Here is an 18,852-nt window from a genome sequence, read left to right as displayed (position 1 = left end):
GCTGCTCTCAGTGCTCTGTTCTCGTCCAAGGGCGGAGCAACCCGCAGCCCAAATCCGCGAGTTTGTGTTTGCTGGAAGCCTGCCCGGCGTCCACGAGTGCAGATGTTGGCGGGAGATTAAAGTCTGGAAATCTTTCTTTAAATTCAGAGAGCTGCTGGCCAAAGTAAAACCGGATCTTTAATTATTTCACCTTTGTATCTCAACTGCTGAACCGGGTTTTTTAACAGAGGTAGGATTATACCCACGGGAGAAGAATTGGAAACCTGGTACCAGAGTTTTTCCATCGTTTTATTAAAAACTTCCAAAGGTCTAAAATGAAAATGTACACCAACTACAAGGGAACCAATTTGTACACTCACAGTTAAAGTGCTAAAAATTAAACGTTACAAAACCGACACTGGACTAACTGTAAACAAGTCTACAAGAGCTGAGTGCAAGTGGGGTCGGCCCACACATTCCACGAGTTGAGAGGATTCAGGGAGCTCCTTCCCGGGGATGTCCCAGCAGGGGAGGAAGGGCTGCGAGAGGCTTTGCATGCACCGAGCTCCCCACAACAGCGCCTGGGGGCAAAAGCAAAGCTGATCCCATTAGAGAGGAAGCACGGGGGGTGGGTAAAGCTTCACATTCAGCTGGACATTCTGCAGCTCAGGGGGGAGCTGGGATGGCTCCCGGGAGGGATGCTCTGCTCTGTGCCCTGCTCTCACCACACTGACACGGCTGTCGGCTCCCTGCTGCTTTTTGGGATCCTCAGTGCCCCGGAGCTGGGCTGCAGAACCGGCTCCCCTGGAAGGGTGGGCACTGCTCTTCTCCTTGTGCCCTTCCTGAGGGATTTTTCCCTCCCATCCTTGCTGGAACAGCTCAGGAGCAGTGCTGGATTGTGGCTGTGACAGAGCCTCCCGTGCTCACCACTGACCTCTCCCCTAGAGCTGGTGGCTTCAAGCTTCCAGCACAAAATTTGGGTCTAAACTGGAAGAAAAGGGGAGAACACAAACACACTGACACCCAAATGTGGCTGTTTGCTGCTGTTGGGTTGTTTATGGTTTAAAAAAGAGGAGCAGCTCTTCCATGCAACACGAGCACAGCTCTGATCTGGGATATTTCACAGGAGCTGAAGGGATTAAGGGAGAGGGAACACCACAAACTCAGGGGGAGCTGCTGTCAGCACAGTCAGGTTGGTAAAACAGGAGCTGGAGATCCCTGGGAACGCTGGGAATGAGGAGTCATGCATTTTGCAGCTTTGATGGAGCAGTTTCACAGAGCAGAGTTTTGGTGGGAGGGACAGGGCTGAAGTTTGGGATGAGCTGGAGAACCAGGCACTGTCCAGCTTCCCTGCCTGATTCCTGGGGACAGCAGCCAGATCCTGGTGCCCCTGCCTGAGATGCTGGTGGGTCACATTCCAACTGGGATGCACCTCAGATTTGGGAGCTGAAGCCCTGTGAGCCCCAGCTGGGGGAGAACCATGGCTGAGGAATGCTCTGCCAAGAGAGCACAGCTCAGGTGCTGAAGGTAGAAGGGAGTTTCAGTTTGATGTTCAATCACCTCTCTGGGGTGACAGGAGCCTGTTCCTTTAGGATCCATGAGCAAGGAACAACTTGGATATTCCCATCTGGAAGCAGCATGGGGACTGAGCCTCACTAATTAACAACATTTCCAGCAGGATCCTTCTCCAAGCTCCATCAGCATTCCTCTCCCTGTCTCTAAACAAGTCAAAGCATTGCTGCAATTTATTAAAAAAAGATAAAAGTACTGGAAATTGAGCCAAGAGGATCAATGTAAACCCTTGAGCTTATTTAGTTCAGTTCCAGTGTTTAGAAAAACTCATCTTCCACAGATCCAGATTTCTATCAGATCACTGTGAGGCAGGAGGAGCTGAATTTGAAAACAGCAAAGGTTCCACCCTTGGGGCTTCCAGGGAGTTGCAGCTTCTCTGGTTTAAATCACTCCAAAGGATTTTCCACGGGCTTTGGATCTGGGCAGTTCTCCCTGGGACAGGGCAATCCCTGGGCTGACAACAAAACTTTGTTACTCCAAACAACAAAAATTTGTTACTCCTGGGCTCTTTGTTTTCTCCTCCGACCCGGTGGGAGCAAGGAAGACAATTTGGGATGAATCTGTCTGGGAGCCTTTGATTGCACAGCACACAGGTTATGAGTCTGCTGTTGTGTCATCAGCTGCAGTTAAAAGGAGTTAATTGTGGAGCAGCTCCTGCCCTCGAGGTTGGTGCACAAAGGCTTCTCAAAGTGCCTCCAGCAGGTCAGGGAGGGAATTATGGAAGGACAATGTAAAATAAGGATTCATTTCCCAGCAGTGATCTGAGCAGTTACTGAGGTAGCTCTGCCTCCTTCAGCATGAACCTCTGCAGAAGATGCTCCAGCAGATCTCCAGCACCATCCTCGACTTCTGCCTCAAGTCCCCCACACAAAAAAAGCCCAAACTGAGAATTCTCTACCATGAATCTGCAGTAGGGGTTGAAAACAACCCCAGCAGAGGTGGATCTGTAACCAAGGTCCCTGAACTGTGGATCCTGGCTCCTCCTCAGCTTCCAGCTGCCACTTGCTCCATTTTCCCCATCTGGGGACAGCTCCTGCCTCAGTTTCCCCCCACCCATCTCTGAATTCCTGCTCAGCACAGAGAATCCTCCCCAAACAGCCATGACATCACCAGGCAGGTGGGGCATCCTTGAATCAACTCCTCTGCTCCTTCTGGCCTCAGCTGCTGGGGTTTGTAAACAGGCTCAGCTCTGGCTGTACATTCCTGCTTGGGTGACAAATTCAGCTTTTCTATGATAGTTTTTTTTAAATAGATCAGGAACAGGCAATCTCAGCTTTTGTACGTGACTCTAAAAAATAAATGGCTGAACATTATCTAGATAATTGCTTTTAAAACCCATCTCTTCCTACAGAAATTGTAAACCAGTAGAAAATTTAAATAGTCTTTTGTAAAAAATGCAAGGACAATACAAGTTATAAAAAAACTGCTCTTGCCTGCCTCTCTCTTCCCCTGAACCCTGTGGACAACTGAGGAAGAAATGTGATCCTCAGAGGAGTTTCCTTCTCCAAAATGCTCGTTCCTGTGGTGTTTCCAGTGTGACCAAACGCTGCCAGGCGTCCCTCAGGCAGTGCTGGACGTGTCCCCTGCAGGGAGGGATTCCTTCAGCCATCAAGAGTCCCCTCCAGTCTCATCAGAACAACTCCCAGCACGACCCCAACACCGAAATTTTGGGGCTGGCACAGAAGGAGGGACAGAGGGAGGGACAGAGAAGGAAGGGGGAGATGTTTTCCACAGAGAATCCGAAATTCAGCAGTTGTGTGTGATGAGTTCTCAAATAAATAATTACCTCCAGAGAGGTTTCAGAGGAGACAACCAGCTGTTTTTAACTCAGCCAGCTCCAAGCCGAGTTCCAGGCAGAGAAGCCAACCCCGACTCCCCACGTTGAGCCCAAGCTGAGCACCTGAGAGGCTGAGGACAATGCTGGGCGTGTCAGCTGCCGAGGAAGGCAGCGGGGCCGGCAGCCTCAGGCACTGGTGCCATCCTCCTCGATGACGCGGTTCATGCTGGTGCCGTGGCTGATCAGAGTCACCGGGTTCCCGCTGAGGTCCCGGGCGCTGCTGTGCCGCGACTGCTCGTTGAGCCGGTGCGAGCTGCTGTGCCGGGAGTGGTCGGTCAGCCGGGACATGCTGCCGTGAGGTAGTCGTTCCTCCACGCCCCTGTAGCTGCAGGGAGTGTACCTAACCCAGGGGAAAGATCAGCACAGGTTTTGGGAGGAAAGGCATTCCCTGCTATGGTGGGTTGCTGTGGCCAGAAATGTGAATCCTGTCACCATCTGTTAAAAACCGGGTGGGGTTTTATCCTTTTATTCCTTATCTCCTGGCACACATTATCTGCTCATGGGCCATCTTTAAACCAGCTGGGCAATCATCTTTATCTTCCCACAGCCCATCCTCCCTCCAGGAGATATCTCCTGTTCATGGCCAGTGAGTCCCAGGGCATGACTGATAAAATTCCATCATCCCATGGGAGATGCTCCAGCCAGGGGAGGAGCCAAGCCTTTCCTACCCAGAGAAAAACTGAGATTTGGAACAGCAGAGCAGCCTTTGCCACTGGATTCCAGAGGAAAACTGGACCTTTGCACATCATCCCTGGAGCTTCAGAGGAAACTGCACCTTCTCCAGGAGCACTGCTCCAGCTGAACCACATCTGTCCCTGCAGGAGGATGCAGCCACCATTGAATGGGACTGTGCCAACACCCTGACTGACTGACGGGTGTCAGCTTGGATTCTGACTCTGGCAGGGTTTGGGATTGTTCTGTGTAATACTGCATTTCTATTTTAATTTTCCTAGTAAAGAACTGTTATTCCTAATTCCCATATCTTTGCCTGAGAGCCCCTTAATTTCAAAATGATAATAATAATTTGGAGGGAGGGGGTTTGCACTCTCCATTTCAAAGAGAAGCTTTCTTGGCAGACACCTGTCCTTCAAACCAGGACACCTGCTCAGCTCCTACAGCCCCCAGTTCCAGCTCCTGCACAATGGGTCTCACTTGGTTCTTTCTCCAGCTAATTGATAATTAGGGGAGTGAAACACTGGATGATTAATTACTCTGGAAACCTTAGCTCCACTTCGACTCAGGGCAAGGAAACAACAAGGGAACTTGTGCCCTTGTTTACCAGGAGTACTGACAGTCACAAAATCCACTGGCACACGGACTAAAGCAGCCAGGAAAGTGCTGAGCTGATGCTGGGGCAGGAAAACCAGCTCTGCTGTGTAATTAATTCACCAAGAGCAGCACAGACTCTGAAATACCACAGCATTTTTTCTCTCTGATGCACCAGAACATCCCATCTTAGCAGAATTATGGCTGGAAGGAGCCTGTCCAACTTCTGCACAAGATTTACCAAAGAAGTTGTGAACTCCCCACATCTGCAATTATTTGAGGACAGGTTGGAGCAACCTGGGAGAGTGAAAGGTGGAAGGAGGTGATTTTTAAGGTGCCTTCCCACCCAAAACAGCCAGGATTTTTTGGTGGCCACTCAGGCAGGAGGAAGGAGGAAGGAGATGAGCCTTAAGGTCCTTTCTCCCCTAAAACACCCAGAATATTTTGTAGCCTGGAAGGAGGAAGTCTTTAAGGTCTCTTCCCACCCAAAACAGACAGGATTTTTTGGAGGCTGCTCAGGAAGGAGGAAGATGATGATCTTTAAGGTGCCTTCTCCCCAAAGCAGCCAGGATTTTTTGTAGCCTGCTCAGGATGGAGGAAGGAGATGATCTTTAAGGTCCCTTCCCATCCAAAACACCCAGGATTTTTTGGAGGCTGCTCAGAAGGAGGAAGGTGGAAGAAGATGATCTTTAAGGTGCCTTCCCCCTAAAACACCCCGGATTTTTTGTAGCCTGCTCAGGAAGGAGGAGATGATGTTTAAGGTCCCTTCCCACCCAAAACACCCAGGATATTTTGGAGGCTGCTCAGGAAGGAGGAAGGAGATGGTGTTTAAGGTGCTTTCCCCCAAAACACCCAGGATTTTTTGTAGCCTGCTCAGGAGGGAGGAGATGATCTTTAAGGTCCCTTCCCACCCAAAACACCCAGGATTTTTTGTAGCCCACTCAGGAAGGAGGAAGGAGATGATGTTTAAGGTGTTTTCCCCCTCAAGCAGCCAGGATTTTTTGTAGCCTGCTCAGGAAGGAGGAGATGATGTTTAAGGTCTCTTACCACCCAGAACAGAATTTTTTGTAGCCTGCTCAGGAAAGAGGAAGGAGATGATGTTTAAGGTCCCTTCCCACCCAAAACACCCAGGATATTTTGGAGGCTGCTCAGGAAGGAGGAAGGAGATGGTGTTTAAGGTGCTTTCCCCCAAAACACCCAGGATTTTTTGTAGCCTGCTCAGGAGGGAGGAGATGAAGTTTAAGGTCTCTTCCCACCCAGAACAGAATTTTTTGGAGGCTGCTCAGGAACGAGGAAGGAGATGATGTTTAAGGTGCTTTCCCCCTCAAGCAGCCAGGATTTTTTGTAGCCTGCTCAGGAAGATGCTGTTCCAGGCCCCTCCCCCAGAGCAGCCCGGATTTTGGGGCCGTACCGTCCGTCCCGCGAGCGGTGCAGGCTGCCGTGGTAGCTGCTGACTTTGCTGTGCACGCTGCCCGCTTTGCTCCTCTGCTCGTCCAGCATGGCCAGCTGCGTGGACGAGGCGTGCGTGGAGGTGCCCTGCGTGGAAGTGCCCCTGGATTTTCGGATGATGGGCGTGTTGGGGTCCCTCAGCAGCGACTGGGCGAAGTCCGGCTCCTGCAGCACTTGGCGGCTCTCGTTGACGACCCTGGAGCGATTAGCGCTGATTAATTACTGCGTGAGAAGTGACCGCAGAACGAGCAGCACTGCTCGGCAAACAAGAGCATTATTTATTTAATGATAATGGCCCTGGCTGCCCGATTCTGAAGCACCTCCCTATCCGGTTATTTCAGCCTTGAAGGGTGCACCAAAAGTCAGGGAGGAGTCACCCAAAGGCTTCTTCTGCTTTGTGGCTCTGCTTAAAAACATCTTCAAGGACACTATTAGCAAAGTACCTACCCACTGCTACCACAAAATCACCCAGCTCGTCTCTAAATCGATCCCAACCTTCATCTAAATTAATTTCAACCTTACAGAAGCTCCAAGAAATTCTTGTTGTCTCTATCAAACTGCTCTTCAGCACCAATCCATAAAGAAGATTTAAAGCAGAGACAGATTCTTTCAGCTGCAACCACGGTGAGAGGAACCTGTGTTTAATTTGAATTTAAAGCTCTGGTTCAGTTGGCTAGATGCACATTTATAAATAAAAAGTTTCCATTCCACCTCTCAGTAAGAGGCAGAATAGTTGCAGTGTTTATTTGATACTTAATTCTTATTAAAACCATTTTGAAGACAGACAAATGCAGATTGGATTCTGGAACAAAGAATAATTAGGGAGAATAATTAGGGATGTTGCCTGTGTTCTGAGAAGTGACTTTTCCATCCATTCCTGCCTTTCCCCCGTGACAAACAACCCAAACTCTCTCCCAGGGCAGCAAGGGAAGGGTTACTCTGCAGAATATCCGTACTCACTCTTTTTTCCTGCGCCCGTGGAAGAAGCTGGCCCACTCAAAGCAGGTCTTCTTGCTGCCCACCCAGAACACCGAGGGGATCCCGACCACCAAGGCCATCAGGTACTTCATGAGGAACAAAATCAGATCGGGACGGCTCATCTGAGTGACCTGCAGAGAGAAAAAGAGAAGAAAGGGCGATTCCAGCAGCCATCCGGGCTGGGCACTCATTTATTTCACACTTTTCAATCGTCCCTCCCTGCCTGGAGCCAAAGCAAACACGGCCAGGATTCCTTTGTTCCCTGACCGAGGGGCTGCACAAGCCACACAAAAGGCTCAACTGCTGTGAGGTCCTGGCCTTTATTTATATTTCTGGCCCTTTTGTCCCTGCCCTGAATAATTGTGAAATATTGTTCTAGTCTGCAAATCAGGAAGAGTCGTTCCTTTGATGGGATTAACCTATATAGGACCAGGTGCTGTGGCTGCTCTTGGGAAAATGCCCCTGGGAGCTTCAAGGATGGCCAGCACTGATCCTTTATTCCTTGGAGGGTTTTCCTGTCTCCCTCCCCTGGGAATTCAAGGCTCTGGCCAGGTACAAGTGCCTGGTTCTTATCAAGCCAGCAAAACTTTCTCTCTTCAGGGAGATCAGCTCAGCTTGAAAATGCTCACAAGATGTTTTTCCAAACGTTTTTACACACAAAGGGTTTGTTTGGAAAGGAAGACAAATGTTTTCCTTCCAGGAAAACAAACACCCAGGAGCTTTCTGGAACTGATAACCCAGCTCAAAAACTGAATTTTCACAGAGAGGGAACTTCCAGAGCAAGGCTGGAAGAGGCCACCAGGCTGTGGAGAGAAGGAACAAACTCCTGGTGCTGTGAAATCCTCTGTGAGCATTTGTGTGATTCCCTGGAATTCCAGCAATCCCAGCGACTGGGAGAACTGGGATAAAGGCTGGGAATTCACCTGGAGAGGAGAAGGATCCAGGGAGAGCTCAGAGCCCCTTGCAGAGCCTGAAGGGGCTCCAGGAGAGCTGGAGAGGGACTGGGGACAAGGGATGGAGGGACAGGACACAGGGAATGGCTTCACTGCCAGAGGATGGGATGGATGGGATATTGGGCAGGAATTGTTCCCTGGGAGGGGCTGGGATGGAATTCCCAGAGAATTCCCAGAAACCACCATTTCCCCCAACATTTCACCCACATCCTCCTGACTTCCACACCTAAAATACCATTTCTGCTCAATTCTCCCCAGTTTTCCAGAGTTAAAACATCATTTCAGCCCCATTCTCCTGAGATTTCCAGAACTAAAACATCATTTCAGCCCCATTCTCCTGAGATTTCCAGAACTAAAACATCATTTCAGCCCCATTCTCCTGAGATTTCCAGAGCTAAAACATCATTTCAGCCCCATTCTCCTGAGATTTCCAGAGCTAAAACATCATTTCCCAAACAAAACATCATCCCAGCCCAGAGCAGCTGTGGCTGCCCCTGGATCCCTGGGAGTTTCCAAGGCCAGGCTGGATTTGGCTTGGATCAGCCTGGGATAGTGAAAGGTGTTTCTGCTCATGGCAGGGGATGATCTTTATTTTTTTTTTCTTGTTTTTTTTTTTAATTTTTATTTTCTCAGGAGATGAGGGACAAGACAGAACTTGGAGGACAAAGAGCAGATTTCTCCTGATCCCAAGAGAAATAAACTCAGTGCACATCCCTCAAGGATTGGAGTGGCAGGAAGGTTTAGTTGTGGGGACATGCCCATGAAATCTTCCCAAATCCAATCCCAGCAGCTGTTTGAGACAGGCACTGGTGCTCTGTGAGGGGAGGGTGAGGCTGGAACACTCTGGGAATTCAAGAAGCTGCTCTGGCCTAGGGGGAGACAAAGAATGAGAAAAAGAATGTTTGAACACTAAAACATGGAGGGAAAACCACTTTAAAAGTGTTGAATGCAAGCAATAGGAAAGAAATACTGCAGCAGCCAGGAAGGGATTCCATCCTTGGGAGAGAAGGATTTTGGGATGGCTTCAAATATGAATTGTGGCACATTCTGGGTCTGTGACAATCAGAGCTCCTGTCTGGTCCTGTGCTGCTGCAGAAATACAGGCACAGCCTCCCAGAACAACACCCAGAACTGATTTCCTCCCAAACTGAGAATTCAAAGTCCAATCATGCCCTGTGCCAGAGGGATTTGTCAGAAATCAGCTCCCACCCTGTGATAATTGATGTTTCCACTGGTTTAATCCAGCAATCCACAGTTTAATATTTTGTATTATTGCACATTTTTTAGTCCTGGAGGTGGAAAATGGAAGTGCAGAAGTGTAATGAGATAATTAGGAGATGTTCTTTATTCTGCATCCACCTCTGCCCCAGGTCTTGGACACCACTGGATCTTCTGCAGCATTTAACAGAACAGAGCCAAGCTGTGAGATTCTATCCAGAAATCAAAAATATTAATGATTACCCAATAGAAAATTACCCAGCAAAACAAAGCTCTCAAAAATCTCAATTATTTTTTCATCACAAGCTCGTTTGGCACTAAGTGGAGTAAGAATTGAAATTAATCATTTCTTAATGAAGGTGACATCCAGGTGCATTTTTATATTTAATTATTTATATTTGTATTTCATGTCTGTCCACAGGGCCAGGTCTCCCCTAGCAGAATTTCTGTCCTGAAGGGGATTTAATTTTGAATTTTTCATCAAGAATAAACCACCAGTTGTAGTGCTAAAGCTCACTGGATTAATTCCAGCAAGATATTACAATAAATCACTCAACAGCAAAACTCCTGGCTCAATGTGCTTGTGCTGAGTGCTACAAATAATTCCAATGAAAAAAAAATTAAATTAAATACATCCAACAAATCTTTCAGGTGAAAGGAAGCACATCCTGCTCTTTGGCAAAAAAATAAATAAAAATTAAACATCACCACACACTTTTCTCCAAGCAGCCACTAAACTCACATTAATACTGAGTGACTGCACCTGTTTGAAACAATATTCATCTGCAGATATTCAGAATAATTAACAACATTTAGAATCATTAACACCATGAAAAAATGAAACTTGAAATTATTCTTCCAGGTTTAAAAACCAAGTGTTTGAAATTTTGAAAAATTTTAAACCCTTTGGGTTTAGAAGCAAATTTCTTTGAGCACAACCTTGTTCTATTTCTATTTACACCTGAATAAACTGTTGGGTTTTTTTATGAAACTTCCTTGAAAGCTGAACTATTGCAAGGAGAAAAAGGAATTAAAATGAAGTTCAGGAGAATTTAAAGCAATAGATAAATAAATAAATAAATAAATAAATAAATGGAACTGAAATGAAGTTCAGGAGAATTTAAAACAATAAATAAATAAATAAATAAATAAATAAGTAAATAAATAACAATAAATAGATAAAAAACAATAAGCATGTAAGTAAGTAAGTAAATAAATAAATAAATAAATAAAATATATTGTGTATATATATTTTTTTTTAATTTTTTTTTTTTTTTTTTTAATATAATTCACAATGGTTTGGGCTGGAAGGGCCCTTGGAGCTCATCTCACTCCAACCCCCCCTGCCTGATTTTTTCCTGGGAGGGATAAAAATCACAGAGAAATCACTGATGTGAGCTCTCTGTGCAGAATTTCCTCTTCTTTTACAGAAACATGAAGCCAGCAAAGCTCTGCTGCTGGTTTTCAGGCTGGAATTCACTCAGGAGAAATGATTCCAATATAAAAATCACCTTCTCAGCAGCACAGACACCCCTGGAATTTATAAATATAAATATTATATTAATATAAATTATTATTAACTATTTAGTATTAAAGTTCCCAAAGTGCAGCTAAAAACAGAGCCTGATTTTCAGCTGTGAAATAACAATTAATTATAATTTTTTTTTTTTTTTTGGTCAGAGATGGGGATGTGGAAATGCCACCAGAACATGATCCCTCAGTGTCAGAGTGAATTCCACTGCTAAACCCAATTTTAGTCTCTACATTCCTGCCAGCAGCTGAAACAATAATTGGGAATATTTACTGAGGAACTGAATTCTGCCATTTCTCCTGTTCCCCACCTGGCACCATCACCCTTCTAAATACACCTCAATGTTCTCCTCATAATCCAAAAAGTTTCAGAATTCCCCTTTTGCTCTGAAAAACTCAAATCCAGAGACAGATCTCTGGACCTTAAAAAAAATGGGATAATGTCCTTTTTAGCTAAAAACCTTGTTTCTATCTAAAAACTGCTTTTCTGTGAGGAGTTTTCCCTGAGTGAATCCAAGAATCCCCAATCCTGGTTCAGAGGAATTGCATCCTTCACAAAACACCAGTGGGCAGGTGCTGAGAAAGGAGGTTAAAAATATCAATTTCCAAATAAATGCACTTTTTAGCCCATTTTTTCCCTCCTATCTGCAGAGCATCCAAAAGAAAAGTTGGGTGAATCCAACTCTGAAAGTTGGTGAATCCAAGAATCCTCAGTGAATCCTCAGTGAATGTGCTGGTTTGGAGGAATCACTTTCCTCACAAAACACCAGTGGGCAGGTGCTCAGAGAGGAGATTGAAAACATCAATTTCCAAATAAATGCATTTTTTAGCCCATTTTTTCCCTTCTATCTGCAGAACATCAAAAAAAAAAAAATTTCCCTGAGTGAATCCAAGAATCCTCAGTCCTGGTTTGGAGGAATCACGTCCCACAAGAAACACTGGTGGGCAGGTGCTCAGAAAGGAGATTAAAAATATCAATTTCTAAATAATTGCATTTTTCAGCCCATTTTTTTATTCCTATCTGCAGAACATCCAACAAAAATTTTTTTTCCCTGAGTGAATCCAAGAATCCTCAGTCCTGGTTTGGAGGAATTGTGTCCCCCATTGAACACCAGTGGGCAGGTGCTGAGAAAGGTTAAAAATACCAATTTCCAAATAATTGCATTTTTCAGCCCATTTTTTTATTCCTATCTGCAGAACATCCAAGAAAAACAATTTTTCCCTGAGTGAATCCAAGAATCCTCAGTCCTGGTTTGGAGGAATTGTGTCCCCCATTAAACACTGGTGGGCAGGTGCTGAGAAAGGTTAAAAACATCAATTTCCAAATAATTGCATTTTTCAGCCCATTTTTTAATTCCTATCTGCAGAACATCCAACAGAAAAGTTTTTTCCCTGAGTGAATCCAAGAATCCTCTGTCCTGGTTTGGAGGAATTGTGTCCCACATTAAACACCAGTGGGCAAGTGCTGAGCAAGGATATTAAAAACATCAATTTCCAAATAAAAGGGGTTTTTTTTAGCCCATTTTTTCCCTTCTATCTGCAGAACATCCAAGAAAAACAATTTTTCCCTGAGTGAATCCAAGAATCCTCAGTCCTGGTTTGGAGGAATTGTGTCCCACATTGAACACCAGTGGGCAGGTGCTGAGAAATGAGGTTAAAAAGTTGAATTTCTTGATTCCCCCAGGGAACCCATGGCTGCTCATTTTTAAATAAAAGCTTCTAAAACTCATTCCTGAATATCTGCCCCTCCTGCCCTTGAATCATCCATCTCAGCTGCTTTTTTCTGACACTAAAAATGTGTGAAAATACAAATTAATGAGCACAGGGTGTGTGTGTGGGGGAAAACCCAAATAAAACACCTGTCCCCTCCTCTGGGGCAACAACAGCAATAATTTGATATTTCCCTCAGGATAAAAAGCAATGAAATTCAAATTAAATGGGAAAATTGGAATTTGATCTGCTTGTTTCCATCACTGTCACTGAGATCCAGGATTACACTCACAATTTGTTTTCCAGTCAAATGTAGGAGGAGTTGTCACTGTAAAGTAAATTATTGTTCAAATCTTGGTTTTTTTTTGCTTTTATCAGACAGTTCTGCAAGGCTTGGGTGGGTAACAGCTTCAAAGCTGACTCAAGGGAAAAAGAAATAAATAAGACATTGGAATATCAATTTATAAAATGATCATCTTCGTGGGGAACAGCTATTCTAAGAGAAAAATTCACCCTGGAAATTAAATAAATAAATAAAAATTTATAAAATTATCATCTTCGTGGGGAACAGATATTCTAAGAGAAAAATTCACTCTGGAAATTAATTAAATAAATAAAAATTTATAAAATTATCATCTTCATGGGGAACAGCTATTCTGGGGGAAAGAAATTCACTCTGGAAATTAAATAAATAAAACAGTAATAAAATTTATAAAATTACCATCTTCATGGGGAACAGATATTCTAGGAGAAATAAATTCACTCTAGAAATTCAATAAATAAATAAAAATTTATAAATTAGCATCTTCATGGGGAACAGATATTCTAGGAGAAAGAAATTCACTCTGGAAATTAAATAAATAAATAGAAATTTATAAAATTATCATCTTCATGGGGAACAGATATTCTGGGGGAAAGAAATTCACTCTGGAAATTCAATAAATAAATAGAAATTTATAAAATTATCATCTTCGTGGGGAACAGATATTCTGGGGAGAAAAATTCACTCTGGAAATGAAATAAATAAATAGAAATTTATAAATTACCATCTTCATGGGGAACAGTTATTCTAGGAGTAAAATTCACTCTGGAAATTAATTAAATAAATAAAAATTTATAAAATTTCCATCTTCATGGGGGACATCTATTTTGGAGAAAAAAATCCACTCTGGAAATTAAATAAATAAATAGAAATTTATAAAATTATCATCTTCATGGGGAACAGATATTCTAAGAGAAAAATTCACCCTGGAAATTAATTAAATAAATAAAAATTTATAAAATTTCCATCTTCATGGGGGACATCTATTTTGGAGAAAAAAAATCCACTCTGGAAATTCAATAAATAAATAGAAATTTATAAAATTACCATCTTCATGGGGAACAGATACTCTAAGAGAAAAAAATCCATTATGGAAATTAAATAAATAATTAAAAATTTTTAAATTACCATCTTCATGGGGGACAGATATTCTAATAGAAAAATTGGGAATTAAGGGATAGAGCAGATCCACCTCACCACACCAAATCCATCCATCTAAAATCCATTTTTTCCCCAAGAATTTTAACTGTTTAACTGCCTAAAAAACACATCCCTGACTCTTTACTGCACTGATATATATTCAAATATAATTACATTTTATTAATGATTTATTTCTACTTAAAACTCCTCTCAGTTCCCTCTGAAAAACTGCTTCAGGAGGAGGAATGGAAGTATTTTTATACAGTAAAGTTGGGTTGTTAAATCTATAAAATAATGATAATTTCTATCATAAATAATAGAAATAAATAAAATGATAAAAAATAAAATAATAAAATAAATGGAATAAAAATAATATAAATAATAAATACAAAAAATAATAAAACAATGCAAAATAAAACAATTCCCAAAATTTAAACACAAGCAGTAAAATAAAATCCCTGATTTGAACATAGCTCATCAATTTTTGATATTTTTTTAAATCAATTTTGATATTTCTTATTAGTTTTGACATTTCTTATCAGTTTTTGATACTTTTCAGTTTAGTTTTATTTTTGGTGAAAATGAGAAATAGACCCCAGTCTTGCTCATTTTTTGAGCAATTATTTTAAAATAATTCCGATTATTATTATTATTATTATTATTATTATTATTATTATTATTATTACCTCCAGAATTCCTATTCCTTAATAACCAGAATTCAGGTTGCTCCTCAAATATTTTATTTTTTTTTTAGGAAACCCTGTGATCAATTCCAATTGTGATTAATATGGAAAATCTGATTTTTATCTCCACCTTTGTTTTGGTTTTATTTATTTAATTTTTTTTTCTTTAAGGTGGAATCAGATTTAAGCAAATTTAACCTTTCCTGAGAGGAATTCTGAGCAATAAATAATGAAGAAAGAAAATGGAGGAAAAATCTGGATTTACAGACATTGATTTATTCTCTTTTATATGAATGGTGCTGAAAATTTCCTTTTTTTTTCAGCACTCCTGCAGCCCCACAGATGGCAAAACAGCTGAGACACTCTGGGTGAAAAAAAAAAAAAAAACAAAACAGAGGAGTGGAAAAAATGGGGAGAAAAAGGGAAAAAATGGGATAAAAATGAAAAAAAATGGGGAAAAAATTGAATTTTCTCCACAAAAACAGAGAAATTCCATCCTGACTGGAGCAGCACTGAAAATCCACAGGGTCAAGGATTAATTCTTGGTTTTTTGTTTGTTTTTTTCACACAATGTTAATTTTGGAAGCACAAAAAAAAAAAAAAAAATCCCAGAATTATTTGGTTTGGAAATTAATTAAAGCTCATCCCATTCCAACCACATGTGAAAGGATGGTAAAATATAAAAATATAAAAATAAAAAATGAACCATTGTCAGCTCATTATCAGAAAATTGCTGAATTCTTGATTTTAATCTTATTAGGATTTTAATCCTAATATTAAAACCCACTGGGATCCCATGCTGTCAGATAATTAAAATTTGCATTAAATTTGAGTTAAAATAGCATTAAAATTGGTGTTAAAATTTCAATTTTAACAGGAATAAATTGAAATGTGTATTTTTATTCCCTCTGTGCTTCAGTGAGTGGGTGAAATTCCAGTAAAAATCTCATTTTATCCCACAGGTCTCAACTTGGAATGAAGAAAAAAAATTAATTTAAAAAATTAAAATTAATTAATTAAATTTTCAATTAAAAAGTTTTAATTTTTTTTTTCAAGAGATCAGAAGGAAAATAGAAAAGATTTAGAGATAAGCACAGGAACTGCTTCAAAGAACTCAGTGAAAATTATTTTTGTAAGAGTTGTGCTCATTGTTCCTGCAGAAAAATGAAATAATCTCTCAAATTCCAGGAAATTCAATCCTCAAAAAAATGGCTAAAAAAAATATTCTTCCCTCATTTTCTTTCTGCAATGATTATAAGGATTTAACCAAGGCTGAATTTTTATAATCTATTTATTAATCTATATATCTTTATATATTCTGGATCTAGAAAATGAGTTTACAAGAGTTTATTCTCATTTTTGAAAGGGAGTGATTGCAAAAAAAAAAAAAAAAATCCTTCACTTTTTCTACCCCTTTTGCCCCATATTTTCTCAGAATTTTGCAGGAAAAATCCCCAAATTAAAAATCCCCACTAAGAGCCAATGTGACTCCCATTACAGCTGCAAATGTCTCTGAAATTGTTTATTTTCCTTTATTTTTTTCCCTTTGGTATCTAAATTTGAATTCTCTCCCAGCAGCTCAGGGCTGAGTCAATTTATGGAAATTGTGGATTTTATTTAGGTTTGGATTTGAGGTAAATTACTCCTAAAACTTTCTTTGCTTTGTAGGAAATCAGATTTTTCTTGGGTTTTTTTTTTTTTTAGAAGAGAAAAATACATTACAAGCACTTGGAAAAAAATCCAACCTCCTCTTTCTTTCTTTCTTTTCTTTCTTTCTTTCTTTCTTTCTTTCTTTCTTTCTTTCTTTCTTTCTTTCTTTCTTTCTTTCTTTCTTTCTTTCTTTCTTTCTTTCTTTCTTTCTTTCTTTCTCTCTCTCTCTCTTTCTTTCTCTCTCTCTCTCTTTCTTTCCTTCCTTCTTTCTTTCCTTTCTCTTCTTTCTTTTCTTTCTTTCTCTCTCTCTCTCTCTTTCTTTCCCTTTTTCTTTTTTCCTCCCTTTCCTTTCCTTTCCTTTCCTTTCCTTTCCTTTCCTTTCCTTTCCTTTCCTTTCCTTTCCTTTCCTTTCCTTTCCTTTCCTTTCCTTTCCTTTCCTTTCCTTTCCTTTCCTTTCCTTTCCTTTCCTTTCCTTTCCTTTCCTTTCCTTTCCTTTCCTTTCCTTTCCTTTCCTTTCCTTTCCTTTCCTTTCCTTTCCTTTCCTTTCCTTTCCTTTCCTTTCCTTTCCTTTCCTTTCCTTTCCTTTCCTTTCCTTTCCTTTCCTTTTTCCTCTCCTGAATTTGGGACACTGATTCCCTGTCCCTGTGGCAAAGATTTTATCTCACCAGGAAATTCATGGATTCCTCCCAGATTTGCCAAAAACCAGAATAATCCATACCCAGTGGGTGAGGATTTTTTTGCTTTCTCCACTTGGGAATATTTCAAATTTTGCCAACATTTCAGATTTTGGGCAGCCAGATAAACAATTTCTGGTTTTTTATGTGAACCCCAGCCTGGAGGTGGAGCAGAGAATCCACAGCTGCACATTCCCTCCCCCTGCACTGGGAATTTTCCAGAAGGATTTTCTGTGACATCATCTCCCATGGCAAAGATGATGTCACGCCCCAGTGGATTTTTTAACCTCGGATTTGCTGAGATTTTTGTTGGGAAAAAGCTCCTGACCCCGGGGAAGCTTCACACAAAAAACCCTTTTATTGACTCCAGCTATCCATTTAGGATGGTTCTGCTCTCAGAAACACTGCAAGTTAATTAAATAACATTAAAGCTCTGTAAAAATACACTCTTATTTCACATTTCCCCCCTAATTTAAAGATATATTTCACTAGCATGAGCTAAGGATAAAATAATTTCCCCCCACAGCTTTGAGAAATCTGTTTCAGTCCTAAATTTGGATTGTTTCATAGGGGAAAAAAAATACAAATGGATGGGTTAAAAGAAAAAAAAAAAAAAACACAAAAATCCAACCCCTCTAATGCTCCCTGGGGTCTGCAGGTCCTTCAACCCAATTTGAAGTGAATGAAACCATTATTGTTCTTTTGACTCCTGCTGGGCCATCACAGCAACGGTTTGCCAGGGATTTCAGCAGCATTTTCCTACATGGTTTCATTATCCAGCTTTGTTTGGAGGTTTAAAATTAAGTTTTTCCTCCTAATTTTGCCTCCTCAAAACCCTCTTGATTTTATAGGCTTTAAATTTAGATGTTGGATGTTGGAAATTAAAAGATAAAGACACGTCTCCCCCCCTCCCCCCCCAATTATTTTTATTTTTTTCATTCTTTTTAAGCATCAGCCAGTTTGAACAGATTCAAACTGCAGCAGTGAAGACTCAATCAAGCCAGTGGAACTGCCAAGAGATTTCCTGCCATAAAAATGCTCCCACATAGGATGGGAGGGAAGAATCCCACCCTAATAAAACCTCATAAAAAACCCAAAACAACCAGAAAGGGTTAAAAGGTAATAAAAGGATTATTATCAAGCCTAAGCTGAACCTTTAAGTGATATTTTATTGCATTAAAATGTAAGCTTTGATGACTCAGCTGGTGTTTTAACTGCTTCAGAGCCAAAATGGTAATTTTTAAATATCCCTCTGTGTGCAGCTGTAAAAGAGAGGTTTGCTGTAAAACCCTCTGGAAATAAAGTTCCTTTAAAATAAATTGCAGAAAATATCTAAGGAATGTCATTCCAAAAACAAACTGCCATTTTGGCCCAAAAGCAGGCAATTAATCCCTAAAATACTTTCTTTTCAACTGCATCTGAATAAAGCAGTGGAGAGTTTGATCTCAGGGCTCTCAGAGGCTTCTGTTCCTGTGATAACTCAATTAAACCAAGCAGATAAGCCTCAATTTCTTGGGAAAAAACCCAAAGCTGATGAGCTGCAAGCTCTGGTTTTCTTCAGAAGAGGCTTCAAATCAGATTTTATACAGATGTTCCTGGCACAAAATGAGCACAAAACCTCCAGGCCACCAAAGCCCCAAAATTTGCTAGAGATGAACAAGAACTACAAAAATCAGACTGATGACAACTCAGCTTAAACACTAAAACCTCACCAGAAAAATTTCCAACAACCAAAATTAAACTTATCAAGCCCTGGTCTTGAGGTTGGTTTAAAATAACATTTTTACATCCCACACAGCCCAAAAATTTCAGAAAAAATCACCAAGCAGATGATGGGAACTTCTGATTCCCCAACAACACCTGGCCTGAGGAATTTCCCAAGAATTTGAGT

At 41.3% G+C, this 18,852-nt stretch overlaps 1 protein-coding gene across 1 annotated transcript in view; it reads right to left on the bottom strand.

Annotated features, from left to right (window-relative positions):
* Nucleotides 1–274: 274 nt before the first annotated feature.
* FZD3 (frizzled class receptor 3) overlaps nt 275–18,852 on the bottom strand; it is a 48,734-nt gene continuing 30,156 nt past the window's right edge. Inside the window, exons 5-7 of the mRNA XM_056488254.1 lie at nt 7,064–7,212; nt 6,066–6,299; nt 275–3,728 (exon numbers count right to left, since the gene is read on the bottom strand). Of these exons, the coding sequence (XP_056344229.1) occupies nt 3,515–3,728; nt 6,066–6,299; nt 7,064–7,212 (597 nt within the window). The 3' untranslated portion in view covers nt 275–3,514. The remainder of the gene's footprint in view (nt 3,729–6,065; nt 6,300–7,063; nt 7,213–18,852) is intronic.

This window comes from Oenanthe melanoleuca, chromosome 3 (genome assembly GCF_029582105.1).
Source record: "Oenanthe melanoleuca isolate GR-GAL-2019-014 chromosome 3, OMel1.0, whole genome shotgun sequence".
NCBI classification, from domain to species: domain Eukaryota; kingdom Metazoa; phylum Chordata; class Aves; order Passeriformes; family Muscicapidae; genus Oenanthe; species Oenanthe melanoleuca.
This window is presented reverse-complemented; position numbering and strand designations above follow the sequence as displayed.